This window comes from Passer domesticus, chromosome 2 (genome assembly GCF_036417665.1).
Source record: "Passer domesticus isolate bPasDom1 chromosome 2, bPasDom1.hap1, whole genome shotgun sequence".
NCBI lineage: Eukaryota > Metazoa > Chordata > Aves > Passeriformes > Passeridae > Passer > Passer domesticus.
Window position 1 is genome coordinate 9,099,765 of NC_087475.1, and position 14,018 is coordinate 9,113,782.

General features: G+C 38.8%; 1 protein-coding gene across 6 annotated transcripts in view; it reads right to left on the minus strand.

Annotated features, from left to right (window-relative positions):
- The window catches only part of SYTL5 (synaptotagmin like 5), an 82,067-nt gene that overhangs the window by 13,981 nt on the left and 54,068 nt on the right, over positions 1–14,018 (minus strand). For 3 of the 6 annotated variants that reach the window (XM_064407345.1, XM_064407346.1, XM_064407347.1), the window contains 6 exons: positions 12,449–12,578; positions 10,562–10,668; positions 6,613–6,705; positions 2,631–2,696; positions 1,470–1,648; positions 123–225 (listed from right to left, as the gene is read on the minus strand). In XM_064407345.1, the coding sequence (XP_064263415.1) occupies positions 123–225; positions 1,470–1,648; positions 2,631–2,696; positions 6,613–6,705; positions 10,562–10,668; positions 12,449–12,578 (678 nt within the window). The remainder of the gene's footprint in view (positions 1–122; positions 226–1,469; positions 1,649–2,630; positions 2,697–6,612; positions 6,706–10,561; positions 10,669–12,448; positions 12,579–14,018) is intronic. The other 3 variants (XM_064407349.1, XM_064407348.1, XM_064407350.1) reach the window with 3 other exon arrangements.

A 14,018-nucleotide genomic window follows, 5' to 3' on the forward strand; every position in this document is an offset into this window, starting at 1 on the left:
ACACTTTCCCTTTTGAGGCATTTCTTCCAAGATCTAATCCCTGTACTGGAACACATATAGAAAATACCTGTGAACACAAGTGAAACATTCATCAGAGCCTGAGAGAGAGAGAATCTACTCACCTTCAGTGTCTCATTAAATTCTGGGTTGGTGCTGTTACTTTTAATTTTGGTCTTGCGCTTACTTTGGCGGGACTTATCAGGCAGCAGGTAGGCTTTGACATATCTGCAGAGCAGGGAGCAAAGGGTTAGCAAGGAATGTAGAATGACCAGTTTGAGCAAAGGCCTGACATTGCTGCATCAGCAACACATATGAGGAAGTTCATTTTTGCAGTATAAAGAGTGTGAACATGTAACAGAGAATATGCAAATCATGGAGAGGCATGGCCCTTACCTAGAAATATGGTGGTGTAAGTCAGATAAGATCAGAACAACAAAAGGCAGCACTAAATTAATTTATTTATCCTCAGAAATGCAACAAACTTTCCTAACAATTTCCCTTTTGCCATATATGATTACCAACAGGTCACATATGACAAGATATACACTACACCACAAGAGAATTAAAAAACTTTGCAATTTGTATACCATAAATTAATCATTATTATAGACACTAACTGTTACTTTCTGCTGAGAAAGTTTACATATTATACTGAAAACTATTATGAGAAACTCAGAAAACAGCTGAGGTTGTTTAGCCTGGAGAAAAGGAGACTCAGGGGTGACCTTATCACTCTCTACAACTCCCTGAGAGGTGGCTGTGCTCAGCTGGGGTTGGGTTCTTTCTCCAGGCTGCACTGACAGAACCACAGGACACAGTCTTAAGCTGTGCCAAGGGAAATATAGGTTGGATATTAGGAAAAAGTTTTTTACAGAAAGAATGATAAAGTACTGGAATTGTCTGACCAGGAAGGTGGTGGAGTCACCATCCCTGGATGTGTTTAAATAAGGACTGGATGTGGCACTTGGTGCCATGGTTTAGTTGAGGTGTTTGGGCAGGGTTGGACTTGATGATCTTGAAGGTCTCTTCCAACCTTGTGATTCTGTGAATTCTGTGAAAATATGGTGCTTGCCAAGTGAGTATATGGGCCCATGAAAACAAAGTTATTTCCATTAACCTCTGCCTCGAGAACATCACTCTTCTCCTATACCTCAGTTTTGATTACAGAAGTAAAAGAACTCGATGCTGCCTGCCCATTCCTTCATATTTTTCCCCCTTTTAGTATCAAACAGTTTGGCAATTTAAATAATCTTACTGTTTCCCCAGAACAGGTACATGTTGCCTTTAGAGGCACACAGGAAATGCCCTTCCCACAGGGAGCCCAAACCCAGCCATCACCAAAATGCTGCTTGTACCAACTGGGTCCTGTGGATTCCCAGGCTTGAGCCCCAAGCTCTGGTTAGAGCCAGGGTGGGATGTGCTGGGGACACCCCAGCAGAGCTGAAGGAAATTAAATTCTCAGTGCTTACGGGTCGGTCCTTTGCTTCCTCTCGTCTGCAATGGCCAGGTTTCTGCAGCTCCTCACCAGGATGTTGAGGGCCCCTGTTTTGTAGATGTAGTTGATGTTGAGGAGGATTTCCCCGCTGACCTTCACGTTGCCATAGTCACCAGTTTCACTGTAAACACTCACCATGCTGTTAATGCTGGTCTGCAGGGGAACAGAAAAAGGGCTCAGAGGCTGAAACACTCTACTGTTTCCCAAAATATTATTATTTTTTCTTTTTTTTTCCCTCTCTTTTTTTTTTTTTTTCATTAATCTACCGCTTTGCAATATTGTCACACTTTTTAGGACTTGCTATGGAAACAGATATATCATAGAATAGAATTGCCATGATTTGATGTGAAGGGAATAAGAACTGTAGTTACTAGTAGTTTAAAAGTCTAGACAGATGTTTTTCCATGCAAGACTCAAACCTATTTATAAACATGACTGAATCTAAATTACCATATTTAAATTAATGCATGAACTGAAGATCAGACAGGCTACATAAATTTTAAGCTCATGTAAGTTCCAAGAAGAAAAAAAATAAAATAAATTAAAATTCACTTCTCTGGCTCAGCTGGTCACCTCATTTTTACTGAGTCTCATAAGACAACTGCTGACAGAGCCCTTAGGAAAACTTACAGGGATGCTTCCTATAATGGAAATAGTATAAAACCATATTTATTTAAAGTGTCTCTCATTAACAATTCTAAAAGAAGGAGCAAAATTTAGCCCCCACCCCATTTCTGCATATTTTGTAAAGTCAAAAAATTTTATCAATAACACCACAATTTTTTCTGCTACAGTATAATGTATCATCCCTCAATCCCTCTTCCTTCACACTCATAAATGCAGAGTACTGCTATGAGGATTCCCTCTTCCAAAAGTTTACACTTAGGAAAAAACCTGAATATTTTTAAAGAAAACTGGAGAAATATGCACACTGCCAGAACCAAAAGCATTTGAGAAATCTGGCATGCCTTTCTTTTTGAGTCATTGAATAAAATTGCTCCAAAACATATATAACCACCTAAATTCTGACACACAGGAACCTTGCAAAGCACCCAGGTACAACCTTCAACAAAAAGGGAGAAAGGAGTGAGAAACCTTAAAAGTAAGCTAGAGCAGAGGATTCAGGAGAACTCACAGTGTCACCATCTGCTTCAGGAACATTTAAATATGTCCATTTTCTGTCAGAACCTTCTGGGGAGTTCTTTAAAGAAGACAGTGCAAAAGGTCAAGAGAAAAGAGCATTAGACTGCTGCAATAAGAAAGAGTAAGTGCAGTGAGAAATCTTTATCTACATAGAAAGTTAAAGGAAGTTTGTATTGCAAAACCATAGTGAGAAAGCAAGAAAAAGGTATCACCAAATCAGAGAAGTGCTAAAATGCTGTGTTCTCCATACTTGAAGTATTGAAGGATGCATGGCTCAAAGTCATTACATAGAAATGAGTTCTTCTCTGTATCAAAATAAAAAGTTATGTTTTAGAGCAGTAGCTCATCAGGTTTGGATTCATACTGGATTACACTGGATTTGTTCTCATTTACATGTCCATGTCACTCCTCCCTGAAGCCAGCCAAAATCTAAACATTCCTCTGTTTGCAGCATCAGTGCCTTTGTAAGGAAGGGCAGCTTCTCTGAGGAGTTTGTAAGGACAGATGACAATTGCACTAAAATGTTGAAAAATGTCACTCTCTGGGGAAAAAATATGGTAATTCATTACTGGGGGACACATTTTCCCTCCTATGCTTGCCAGAGCAGGATCTCATCAACTGTGTCTTGATCCATCTCCTTCCCTGGCAGCTGCAGGGAAGGGCACAGTCCAGGGAAAGGGCCACACAGAAGGAATTGGTTTGTGACAAAAGCCAGCTCTCCAAGCACCCCGCCCAAGGCCCTGCAGCACAGGAGGCTCAAGGGATAAACAGCTCTGTGTCAATGTGGTAAACAACAACAGGCAGGAAAAAGTGTTATTTACATAAGCAATTATTACCCATAATTTTAATTTTATATCCCATGTAGAAAAAAAAATGGTTTTGATGTATTTATGCTGGCTGGATTTATCCTTAATGAAGAAAAAAAAAAAAGAAAGAAAAATCCTTGTCCTTTTAATCCTTTTTATAGTTGTCTGAATTTCCATTAACTGGACTGGTTAAAATTACTAGAGAATTATCAACACATACCAACCAATTGACATATTTCGTCCAATTTCTAACATGTCTTGAGCTAAATTCCAGCCTCTAAAATACATGAAAATATCCTTTTATACTGTTAGGGAACTTAATCACTCCAGTATGTGCTAAAAAATGCCTAAATTATCCCTGCAACAATTTGTATGCCCACTTCAGAAAAAAAAAATCAAAACCCAAGGTTATACCCAGTAAAAGGAGGTGGATGAGTGGTTTTCTCCTGCAAACACTTCTCTCTCTAATCTAAATACTTTTTTCCTCAATCTTTATGTAAAGTGGGCAGCAAGGGATAAATGGCTGGGGTAAAAAAAAAAGCCATGATAGAAGGTCTGAAACAAATAGATGGCCCCTGACCCTTGAATTTATGCAAACACAATTTCTGATTTTCTTGCCAACCATGAAGAAAATTATATAAATTTAGTAAAATTTGATAAACTTCACTTTTTGCCCCCCGCTCCCAGACTCTGTTCTGTAGAATTTACTCTGGACAGTGCATACACTAAATGTAAAATCCCAAGGAAAAATACTCATATTCCTGTTTAGTAAGTAGCAAACAACATATGAAGGACACAGAGTCTTATTTTGATACCTCACTAAGAATTATATTTGATTTGCCTCATATCTTATTGCTGCAGTAAAGCACTGGAACATTTTAGTCTCACTGATGGGGTGGGTCTTGACAGCACCACATAAATATGCGGAGGATGAAAGATGAAGAGAAAACTAAATTCACAGTTCATGGAATACCATTGGGAAAACACAAAATAAAAGACTATCACTGAGATACAGTTTCTTTTCAATGTCACTTTCCATTTCTATTTTTGCTCATTCATGTCGCAGGTAGATTTGAAGTGTCTTTTATCCTTTGTGATATTTCTTTTCCTCAAATGGTCATTGTAAGACTAGCCATACTTATTTCAAATTCATGAAAGGGAAGGGAAGGGAAGGGAAGGGAAGGGAAGGGAAGGGAAGGGAAGGGAAGGGAAGGGAAGGGAAGGGAAGGGAAGGGAAGGGAAGGGAAGGGAAGGGAAGGGAAGGAAAGGAAAGGAAAGGAAAGGAAAGGAAAGGAAAGGAAAGGAAAGGAAAGGAAAGGAAAGGAAAGGAAAGGAAAGGAAAGGAAAGGAAAGGAAAGGAAAGGAAAGGAAAGGAAAGGAAAGGAAAGGAAAGGAAAGGAAAACTAGTTAGTTATGAGTCTACTGTTCATTAATAACATTATTTCAATGTGATTTAATAGTTAACAGTCATTTGACAGATAGCACAAGATAAAAAATATACTGAGCAAGAAGACTCAAAGGCTTAAAATAATCAAAGTGAAGGTAAAAATATGATGGGAAAATGTTAGCAACACACTTAAGGGGAATAAAGAAATGAACCTGTAAAATTGCCCTTCTCTTGCAGGGAGAAGCAGCTGGCCATTCACAACTTTGCCATTAACATTGCATGCAGTGACATTAAAAACCATGTCATGGTGAATAAGAAGAAATGGGAGCATTGAGATGTGAGATTATCTCAAGCCTACAGCCCTGGAAAAGCTGCACTTTGCTTAAGAGAAAGGTCAGAGGGAAATCTACAGCAAAGGACAAAACCCAACACATGGACAGGATGCACAGAGGGAAGGATCTCTAAATGCAGTTCCTTAATTGGAGAAAACACTTCAGCCCCTGCAACCCTCCCATCAGTATTCAGAGGAAATGAAAATCATTCTGTCTATAAAATGCCTGGGACCAGCAAGCACTGGAGGTTGTGAGTCACTGCCAGCCTGGGCTAAGTGGGTGTAATTAGCCCAGTGTGCACAGGCTGCAGTGCTCAGGTCTGACATGGCGTGTCTGCTTCTGTGAGCAACAAAAAGCAGAGGGAAAAATGGTCTGACACAGCCAGATCTAAAACATCAAAATGCTCTGTCAGCTTAGGTTCAGCCAACTCCAGTTCTTTGGGAGCAGGAGCTTCACTGGGCATTCCCTTGGCCTTGCTTGCACAGAGACTAATGGGGGTGCAATCCAGAAAGGACAGTTCTGTGGTTAAGACAATAACTTTCCCCCTTTTAGTATTCAGACTCATCTTTCTTCATCCTCTTCAGCGCTCACACACTCTACATGGAGTTTGTTGCAGTTTTGTGCAGTCCAGAGCTATTCTTAGACACACGCCATAAAGAAGAGTGGCCAGAGGGGACTCTCTGAAGATATTATTGGCTGCCCACAAATACCAAAAATGAGGTACACAGCAGATAGTAATACACTAGACATGTTAAAGGCTGCTTTTATTATCTATTTTCCTTCCCAGTGATTAACAGACTGCATAATAAACAGCAGAACCTCGTTATAACAATTTTGTTGCTGCCATCAGGTGCAGCTACCCCTTCATTTTCACCAACCTAATCCCCAAGAACCTCTCCCCTGCAGTAAAGGGAAATACTTTACAGATGTGGATGGCATAGGAATCATGCCATGAAGAATGAGAGAAACTCAGCTGGGGGATGGACAATGATTCCATGGAAGTGGGATGTGTGCAAACACAGACAAATGTTTGTGCCCCAAGAACCTAAAAGATCAGAGAGCATTTTGAGAAGGAACCCCCCCTCCACAGCCTTCTCTTTGTTTCAATTTAATTAAGATCAAGTGCTCCTCTGCAAAGCTGAGCAGCCACACACAGCAGACACCCTTGGCTTGCCTTCTCCACATGTAAGCTTGATAATAACCCCAGCATAAGAGGAAGTCTGCTAATGAGTATGCAAAATAGTTTTCTCTTTCCATGCCCGCAGTGAACAGCATTTTAGCTCTGAGCAGCATTAATAATATAATAGAAAGTCTATCTGAATATTAAAAGATATTTCTCAAGTATAGAATGAAAGATGAATGTGATAAGTGATATGAAACAAATTCCTTTCTGGAGGAAATATGGTCTTTTTTGGAAGGACAATGCATGTTTTCTACCCAAGATCTTACTGTTGATAATCCACTTGTCATATGTTCATGCTTTCTTGGATAACAAGAGGCCACTATGTCATCAATATCTTCTTCTGTTTCATCCAGATAGCCCTAAATGACAAACAGGCATTTTAGTTGTTGTGGTCTGCACTGTATTTGGTCAGCCTCTGTCGCTTAATTTTGGTTCACAAGTTTTCCACTTTAGGAAGATGAAGCTGGATGCACTCAGATTCTGTTCTGTAAAGGAATTTTGGTTCACATTTTCCACATCTTTGCACAGACACAGGGCACAAGGGGAAGAGACAGCTGTGGTTTCAGGATTCAATTTTTAAAGAACTGAAAATCTTCACACATACATTTCATGTCTTATATCAAGCTAGTTGATAAGCATTTTTAAAAGTAATTAAATTTCTGTATTGTATTAATAATAAAAAGGTGGAAAATCAGCAATTGCACTAAACTGTTTTGTAATTGCACATCTTCATATAGGTGCTTCAGTTTTAATAAACAAGACTGAAGTTTAGCATCTTTAACCTATATACAGAAAAAAAAAATTCATCATTTAAACACAGCAATGAAGTAAAATCTAAACCAAGTCTTTAGATGTGATTGATGATCCTAATGGGACCCTTAACTTTTACTTAAAATAACAGGAAAAAATGCCAGCAGATAATTATAATCCTATTAGGTATAGCTTGGAAATTTCAGTGTTTCCCTAAGCCTAAGCCCATGGCAGGACTATTTTGAAAGGCTTTGTTTTTAATTTTAATGGAAGTCAGATTTTCAAGTTCCTTATATCTGCTTTGCAGCTATAAAACCTCACCTTTTGACCCACCTAATTCTCTATTGCTTAGTTGCTCTCAGTCTTTGAAACTAAACAGAGAAATACTTTATTCAAATTCAGGAGTCTCAAAAAGCAGAACATGCAGAAATGCTGCTGGAGAGTTGAATTCACAGTTTGCATAAAAAAAGCTTGCAGCACATTTGCCATACTTTACATAAAACTGGCTGTTACATCTTTTCTCCTTTGTTCCAGTGACTGAACTGATGTTAAACCACCTAAATGTGATTTTCTATTACTGCTTTCCAATTGTTACTGCATATGTAATACTGAGCAGAGGGAAATCAGAACAAGCTATCCCCAAAATTTACATACTGAAGAAAATATTTAGTTTCACGTTCTTACCATGAGCTTGCTCTGCTAGTCTCTTATCTTTCTCACCTGTTGAAGGCACTGTTAGTACCCCACAGAAAAGAAAAAGTAATAGACACTTTATACTAAATGAAAGGAAAAACCCTTGGAGACCTAGGTACAAAGAGCAAATTATTTCAGGGAGACAGACAGCTGAATCATTCAAAAGTAAAATCTCCCAAACACCTGAAATAAAACAAAAAAACCAACAAACCACTCCACCTGTAATTTCTATTCCCTTCATTAAGATCAGATGTCAGGTGATGTAGTGTAGTTTTAAATTTGGAACAAGAATACAATTTTCTTACAAGCCAATGGAGCAGGAAGAAGAAATTCTATACATGGAAAACTCTTTCCTTTACACTGTTGTATGCATACCAGTGAACTTGAAAATAAACAATCCTACATTTTTTACTGATAAATAATTATAGAGGGATGAAAAAAGTAAGGCAATATTTTCAGATTGGGGTGTTTCATGTCTAGACTCAAATTCTAATATTGCTTCATGGAGTCCTAACAACTGCTGAATATCAATTTTTACCTGCAAGCAGAAATCTAAAACTTAAAAAGAAAGGTTAATATATAACTTACTGTCTTATTTTGCACCACAACGATTAGATTTCTCAGGAGTTGTTACAGAATTGCAACTATGTAATTGGTTGCTGTTATTAGCTTATTAAAGTTGGAGCCAGTAGGATATTAATCTCATGGTCTCCAGTGGGGTCTATAAAATGCACATCATCCAATTTCTCCTAAAAAAGCAGCTGAGCATGTAATGAGCACTACTTGGTCAGAAATTCAGCACACACCTCTCTAGAAAATGTGCTCACATTTGAGCACAACACTGGATTTAGCTGGTTCCCCATGCTCCTTGATAAATCTGCACCACACCATGTGGGTTTTGGGGCTTGTCCCTTTTCATTATCAAAAGCAATACCAAGATAGAGAAGCAAAATATCCATTCAGTTTTCCAGTTGATTTCTCTGTAAGGGGTTTCTGTGCTCAAGGTGGGAGCAAAGGAGATAAAAGCTTTTCCCATCCTTTCAGCTGATGAATTCCAGCAATCTGCATATCCCATTGACACGTGGCATCCCCCCCAGCTCTGCTGTCAGCTCCCACGACCCAAGAAGAAGAGACTGAAGGACCTCAGCTGGAAGAGAAGGAGGTGTAACTCCAGCTTTTCTCAGGCTGCAGGAGCTGTTGTTACCATCATCAGATACCTTTCTCTTTGGCTCTTATATCAAATAAACTAAATTCCAGCAGGAATACAGCTTTTATCTCAAACCACTGCATCCATAATGAATATGGGACAAGACTCTGAAGGACTCCTGTGAGACAAACAACCCTGATATGGTAACACAGAATCTGATGAATGCAATCAATTCATTTCATAAGGCAGAGAAAGTGAGGGTATGGGTAAAATCAGAGAACTGTGTGTCCTGTTATGAATGAATTTTAAAGGGGAATTAGCACCAGACTCCAGAGCAGCTAAATCAAGGTTATGCCAGAAGAGAGGTCTCCTGTGCTAGCCGAGAGGCTAGAGAGTTGCAGAGATCCAACCTGAAATTTCACTCAGAGTCAGCAAGAAAGAAATACAAAACAAAATCTCTGATTAAGAAGAGAAAATTCAAAGATTGAGGAATGGAAAACCTCTCTAGATTTGTCATCCCTGGCAGCTGCCTCAGAGAAATATCTAAGTTGTAATGCCAATTAGAGCACAGAACATATATAAAGAATATAAAGTCTGCATTTTTGTTTTGTGCCTTTCTTCTGCATTATTTTCTAGCTTCTTAATAAAGAACACATCCTTTTTCTTCATTACAATTTTAAAATAAACCACTTGTTTTTGAAGTTTTTCTTCCACCAACACCTGACACACAGGAAGGCTTTTTGTTAATTCCTCAAAGATTAACCTAAAGCAATGCTACAGGCACATTCTCTGTCTGCTACCAATCCAAGAAAAGATGGAAATCCCATCACATGGTTTTCCACCAGACTCAAATTTCAACACCACAGGAAGAGGAGACATCTGCCATGGCCAATGCTCTTCTGGAAAGAGCAGATGGAAGGGCAGGATTATGACAGGCAAAATGCATCGGCTACCAGCACACATTTGGAAACTTTAGAATAAACTGTGATTAGATGACGAATTATTTAAATAACTTCCCCCCTCCCATGCATAATTAATAAGCTTGGATGTTCTTTTATAGCATTGATGCACATCTGCAGATTGCCTCTCTTGGATATGTGCATAAGAGGAGATGGAAGCTGTGAATCCCTTCAGGAAAAGCAGTCCATAGAATGCACAAAAAAGGCATGGAGATGTATGTAAGAGTCAACAGGAAGATGAAGCAAGCAACTTTTACAGAAGAGAAAGTTGGGTCTTCCTGCTAAAAATACAGATAAATGGAAAACCAAACCAGACAGAGATTAAAGCCTTTAAACGATGAACTTTCTCAGCATCAAAATTAAAACTTATGCAAATATGAATTAACAGAATTTTATTGCCTGGAATTTATTTTCAGGCTAGGTTTCTTTCATCTGTGAACTCAAACACCCAGCAAATTAACAACAAATTGGAACCATGACTATTCATTGAAATCACTCTACAGCAAACATACTCAGAGGATGACACTATTAAAAAACTCATTAAATATCCCCAAAAGAATATCCTGCTTTACCCATATTTTGTATAGATACACACACAGTCTTGATTTCATTGGTCCAAACAAACAGAATTTCCACCAGATGAACATTTCCATATTTATAACTCACCAGTTCCTGATCTAAGGCACTAGGTACAGATTTGCTTCTTACGCTCAGGGTATCCTCATTTCCTTCAGAGAAAGATTCACTCAAATCTATCTCAGATCTGCTACGGTCTGGGAAACAAAAACAATTTAAATGTTTGCTATAGTTTGTACAGAAATATTCCATTTCATCTTCCATACAAGTATTGTTCCAAACTCAATGTTTTTTTAACAAAAAAATTAAAACAGTATTTTAATTATCTGTAAAATCTGTGGTAAGTGAACATCACTATGATAAATGGAGAAAGAAATATGCTTTCTGATGCTGCTCAGCCTTCTGGGCCATAATTTTACCCTTGTACTATTTATTTATCTCCTCTGAATGTCTTCTGTGGATGATACCATGGATCATCAAGATTGTTACTTTCTCTGGCAGGCCTGTTAGCCTGGAATTTTGCAAAACTCACTGTCCAAGTGTTCACAGTGATTGTCACATCTCCCACCACTACCACTAAAATCTCCCCAGCATCTGCATCAGAATCAAGCATCTGGGATACAGATGGATATAGAAAGTATTTCTGTCATTAGCAGTGTTCCTGGTGCAGAAATTAGGGGGAAAAAAATAACCTCAAGAGCTCCAGGAGTTTCTCTCTGTCCTAGAGGTCTCTCATCCACTCTACAGCATAAGACATAGAAAAATCTTTCTCCAAGGCCTCTTAGTCCTCCCCATATAAGTCCTTGGTGTGACTGCTTCAATGTATTTAGAAAGAGAAGAGGGGGAAGAAAGTGCTTTTAGATCCTGCAGGTAGGAATCTGAAAGGTTTTTGACTGTTCATCTTCTACCAGCTCTGTAGCTGATGTGGCAGGAAAGGTCACTCTCCTGAGCTTAATGTCCTTTGAGTTTTGTCAAAGAGACAAATGCAGTCTGAGGTTCCCAAGTATCCTGTAGTTTTACTCATGTTTGGAAAATGGACATGGAAAATGTCTATTTTGTAAAGTAGCAGAAACAGGAGAATTTTTACTTCCTAAATAATTAGCCATCTGTAACATCTCTGCCTGAAGTTGCACTGAGCAATATTCCCAAGGAAACTCTGACACTTTCAAGCTGAAATGTCTGAGGTAAAGAACATTGCCTCCTTGGATTAGCTCTGTGGGATACACCTCTGGGTTTCTGCTTTGGGCTGAATCCAGCTACAATAAAGTGAATCCTGCTGTGTTTCAGAGAGAAGCCTGTAAACCCAAACCCACTCCATCAGCCCTGCAGGAAGCTGACTGAGTGCTTGGGAGAAGCAGAAGAGTGCAGGATGCTCCTGCCTCCCATTTGAGGGAGGAAAAAGAGGATTTCCATCCACTACTGTGGATGTGACAGCACCTTCCTGTGTGAGCCCTTTCTATCTACCAGCCTCCAAAGAAATGAGGTAAATTACAGACGGATTGACTTGTTCAGAGCACCACATATAAAAATGAATAGGCAAGAAGTCTGTGAGGGGCTTGTTCTCTGACCACGCACTGTTTCCCAAATTTGCTTTTGGGCAAAGTGGGTATGAAATGTAATGGCAGCAGCAGAGTAATATTATATACAGATAATATTTCATACAGGGGGCCACACAAGAGAATGATTAAGCAACATGCAGTTGTGAAAGAAATCTTGTAACAACTCTAAGAGAATGTGATTTACTTAACAATAACATTATGCCAATGTTTTGGGGGTAAGGAGTCCCATTTTTAATGTAAAACATGTGAAGGGGTACTTGATTACTAAAAGGGAAGTGTTTTCAGAATGAACAAGTTTATAAAATTAACATTTGTTCTTTCAACATGTTTTAAGAACAAAAGGAGAGGAGTCACAAGAATAGGCATAATCCTCTGATAATATAGGCTGCCAGAGAGAAGGAAAGGACTTAATACTTGCCTGATGACAAAGATATCCGAGAAACTGCAATGGAAGGTGTTCCAGATGGTTTCCTGCAGTGCTTCTTTACTAAATCTTCAGGTACACTTTCACTTGCTGGAATAATCATGCCATTTTCCAGGCCTATGTCCTGCCCAAGAGTAAAAATGCACAAGCCATAAATACAAATTATAAGTTCTGCTAGTTTATGAAAGCGTAATTTCTATTAGATTCCAGAACCCCAAAGCTCCTTTAACATCCAGTCTATTACTGATTATATTTAGATTCCAGTTTAATCTGCTTTGCTTAGCACTGATGATGCATAAAATTAGGACAAAGATGCAATTCTTGCTTACATTCTGAGTTTGCAGCTGAAAAATCAGGGTAAAGTAACACTCAAATGTATTAGACACTCAGTGAAAGAAAAGGAAGGAAAGGAAGGAAGGAAAGAAGGAAAGGAAGGAAGGAAAGAAGGAAAGGAAGGAAAGGAAGGAAAGGAAGGAAGGAAGGAAGGAAGGAAGGAAGGAAGGAAGGAAGGAAGGAAGGAAGGAAGGAAGGAAGGAAGGAAGGAAGGAAGGAAGGAAGGAAGGAAGGAAGGAAGGAAGGAAGGAAGGAAGGAAGGAAGGAAGGAAGGAAGGAAGGAAGGAAGGAAGGAAGGAAGGAAGGAAGGAAGGAAGGAAGGAAGGAAGGAAGGAAGGACCTATGGGTTTTGTACTAGCACAATGATTTCAGCCAGAGCAAAACCAAATGCACTTGAACTAATTAAATTATGCCAGTATAACCCCTAAATAAAGCCAATATCCTTGATATCATTATGACCTCTTGCCTACCTGTAAAAAAAAAAGCTAATAACCTAACTCCATCTAAATTAAATGGATTTTTCAAACAAACTTAATGTACTTGAAAACAAGTCAGTCTATGTGCTGACAAGAACATAAATAAAAAAATTATTCATTTATTTACAGCTCCCAAAACTGCTCTTCATATACACTAACTTATTTTTTTATTAGGAAAGAAAACATATTAGACCAAGTATCTGGAAGTTAGAAATAAAATTGATGCATTCAATAGGGGTCTGATCTAAGCACTCTTCTACCTTTTTTCCAAACTTTAGTGGTAAATACCCCCCAAAGAGGTCTAACAGTGTGTAAGAGGTGTTCTGATGTTCTGAGAATGTGTTTATAATACATTTTTTTGTTATGGAATCATTTATGCAGAACCCAGTGTCTAAATCCAGAAAGAAACTAAAATCTGTTTGGCCTGATTTTCTGCAAGTGCTGGACTTGCAAAATTCCCCTTTGTAGTCACTGGCAGAATGCTAGATTGCACATGCTTGAAAGTCACATCCTTATTTTACAGCACTTATTCAAGGCTCCAAAGTGCCAAAAAATGCTGATTCCCATCCCTTGTCCTCCCAGTTCAGAATCTGTAACTCATTATCTAATGTTGTACATCCACAACAATTTTTAGGCAAAAGAGAAACGCCTGCCAAACCAAAAACCACATCACTGATAAGAGCACGAGGAGCTCTGCTCTGGCAGGGATCTCCACAGCAGAACTGAGGCTGAAATCAGACTTTCTTTGTCAGGCT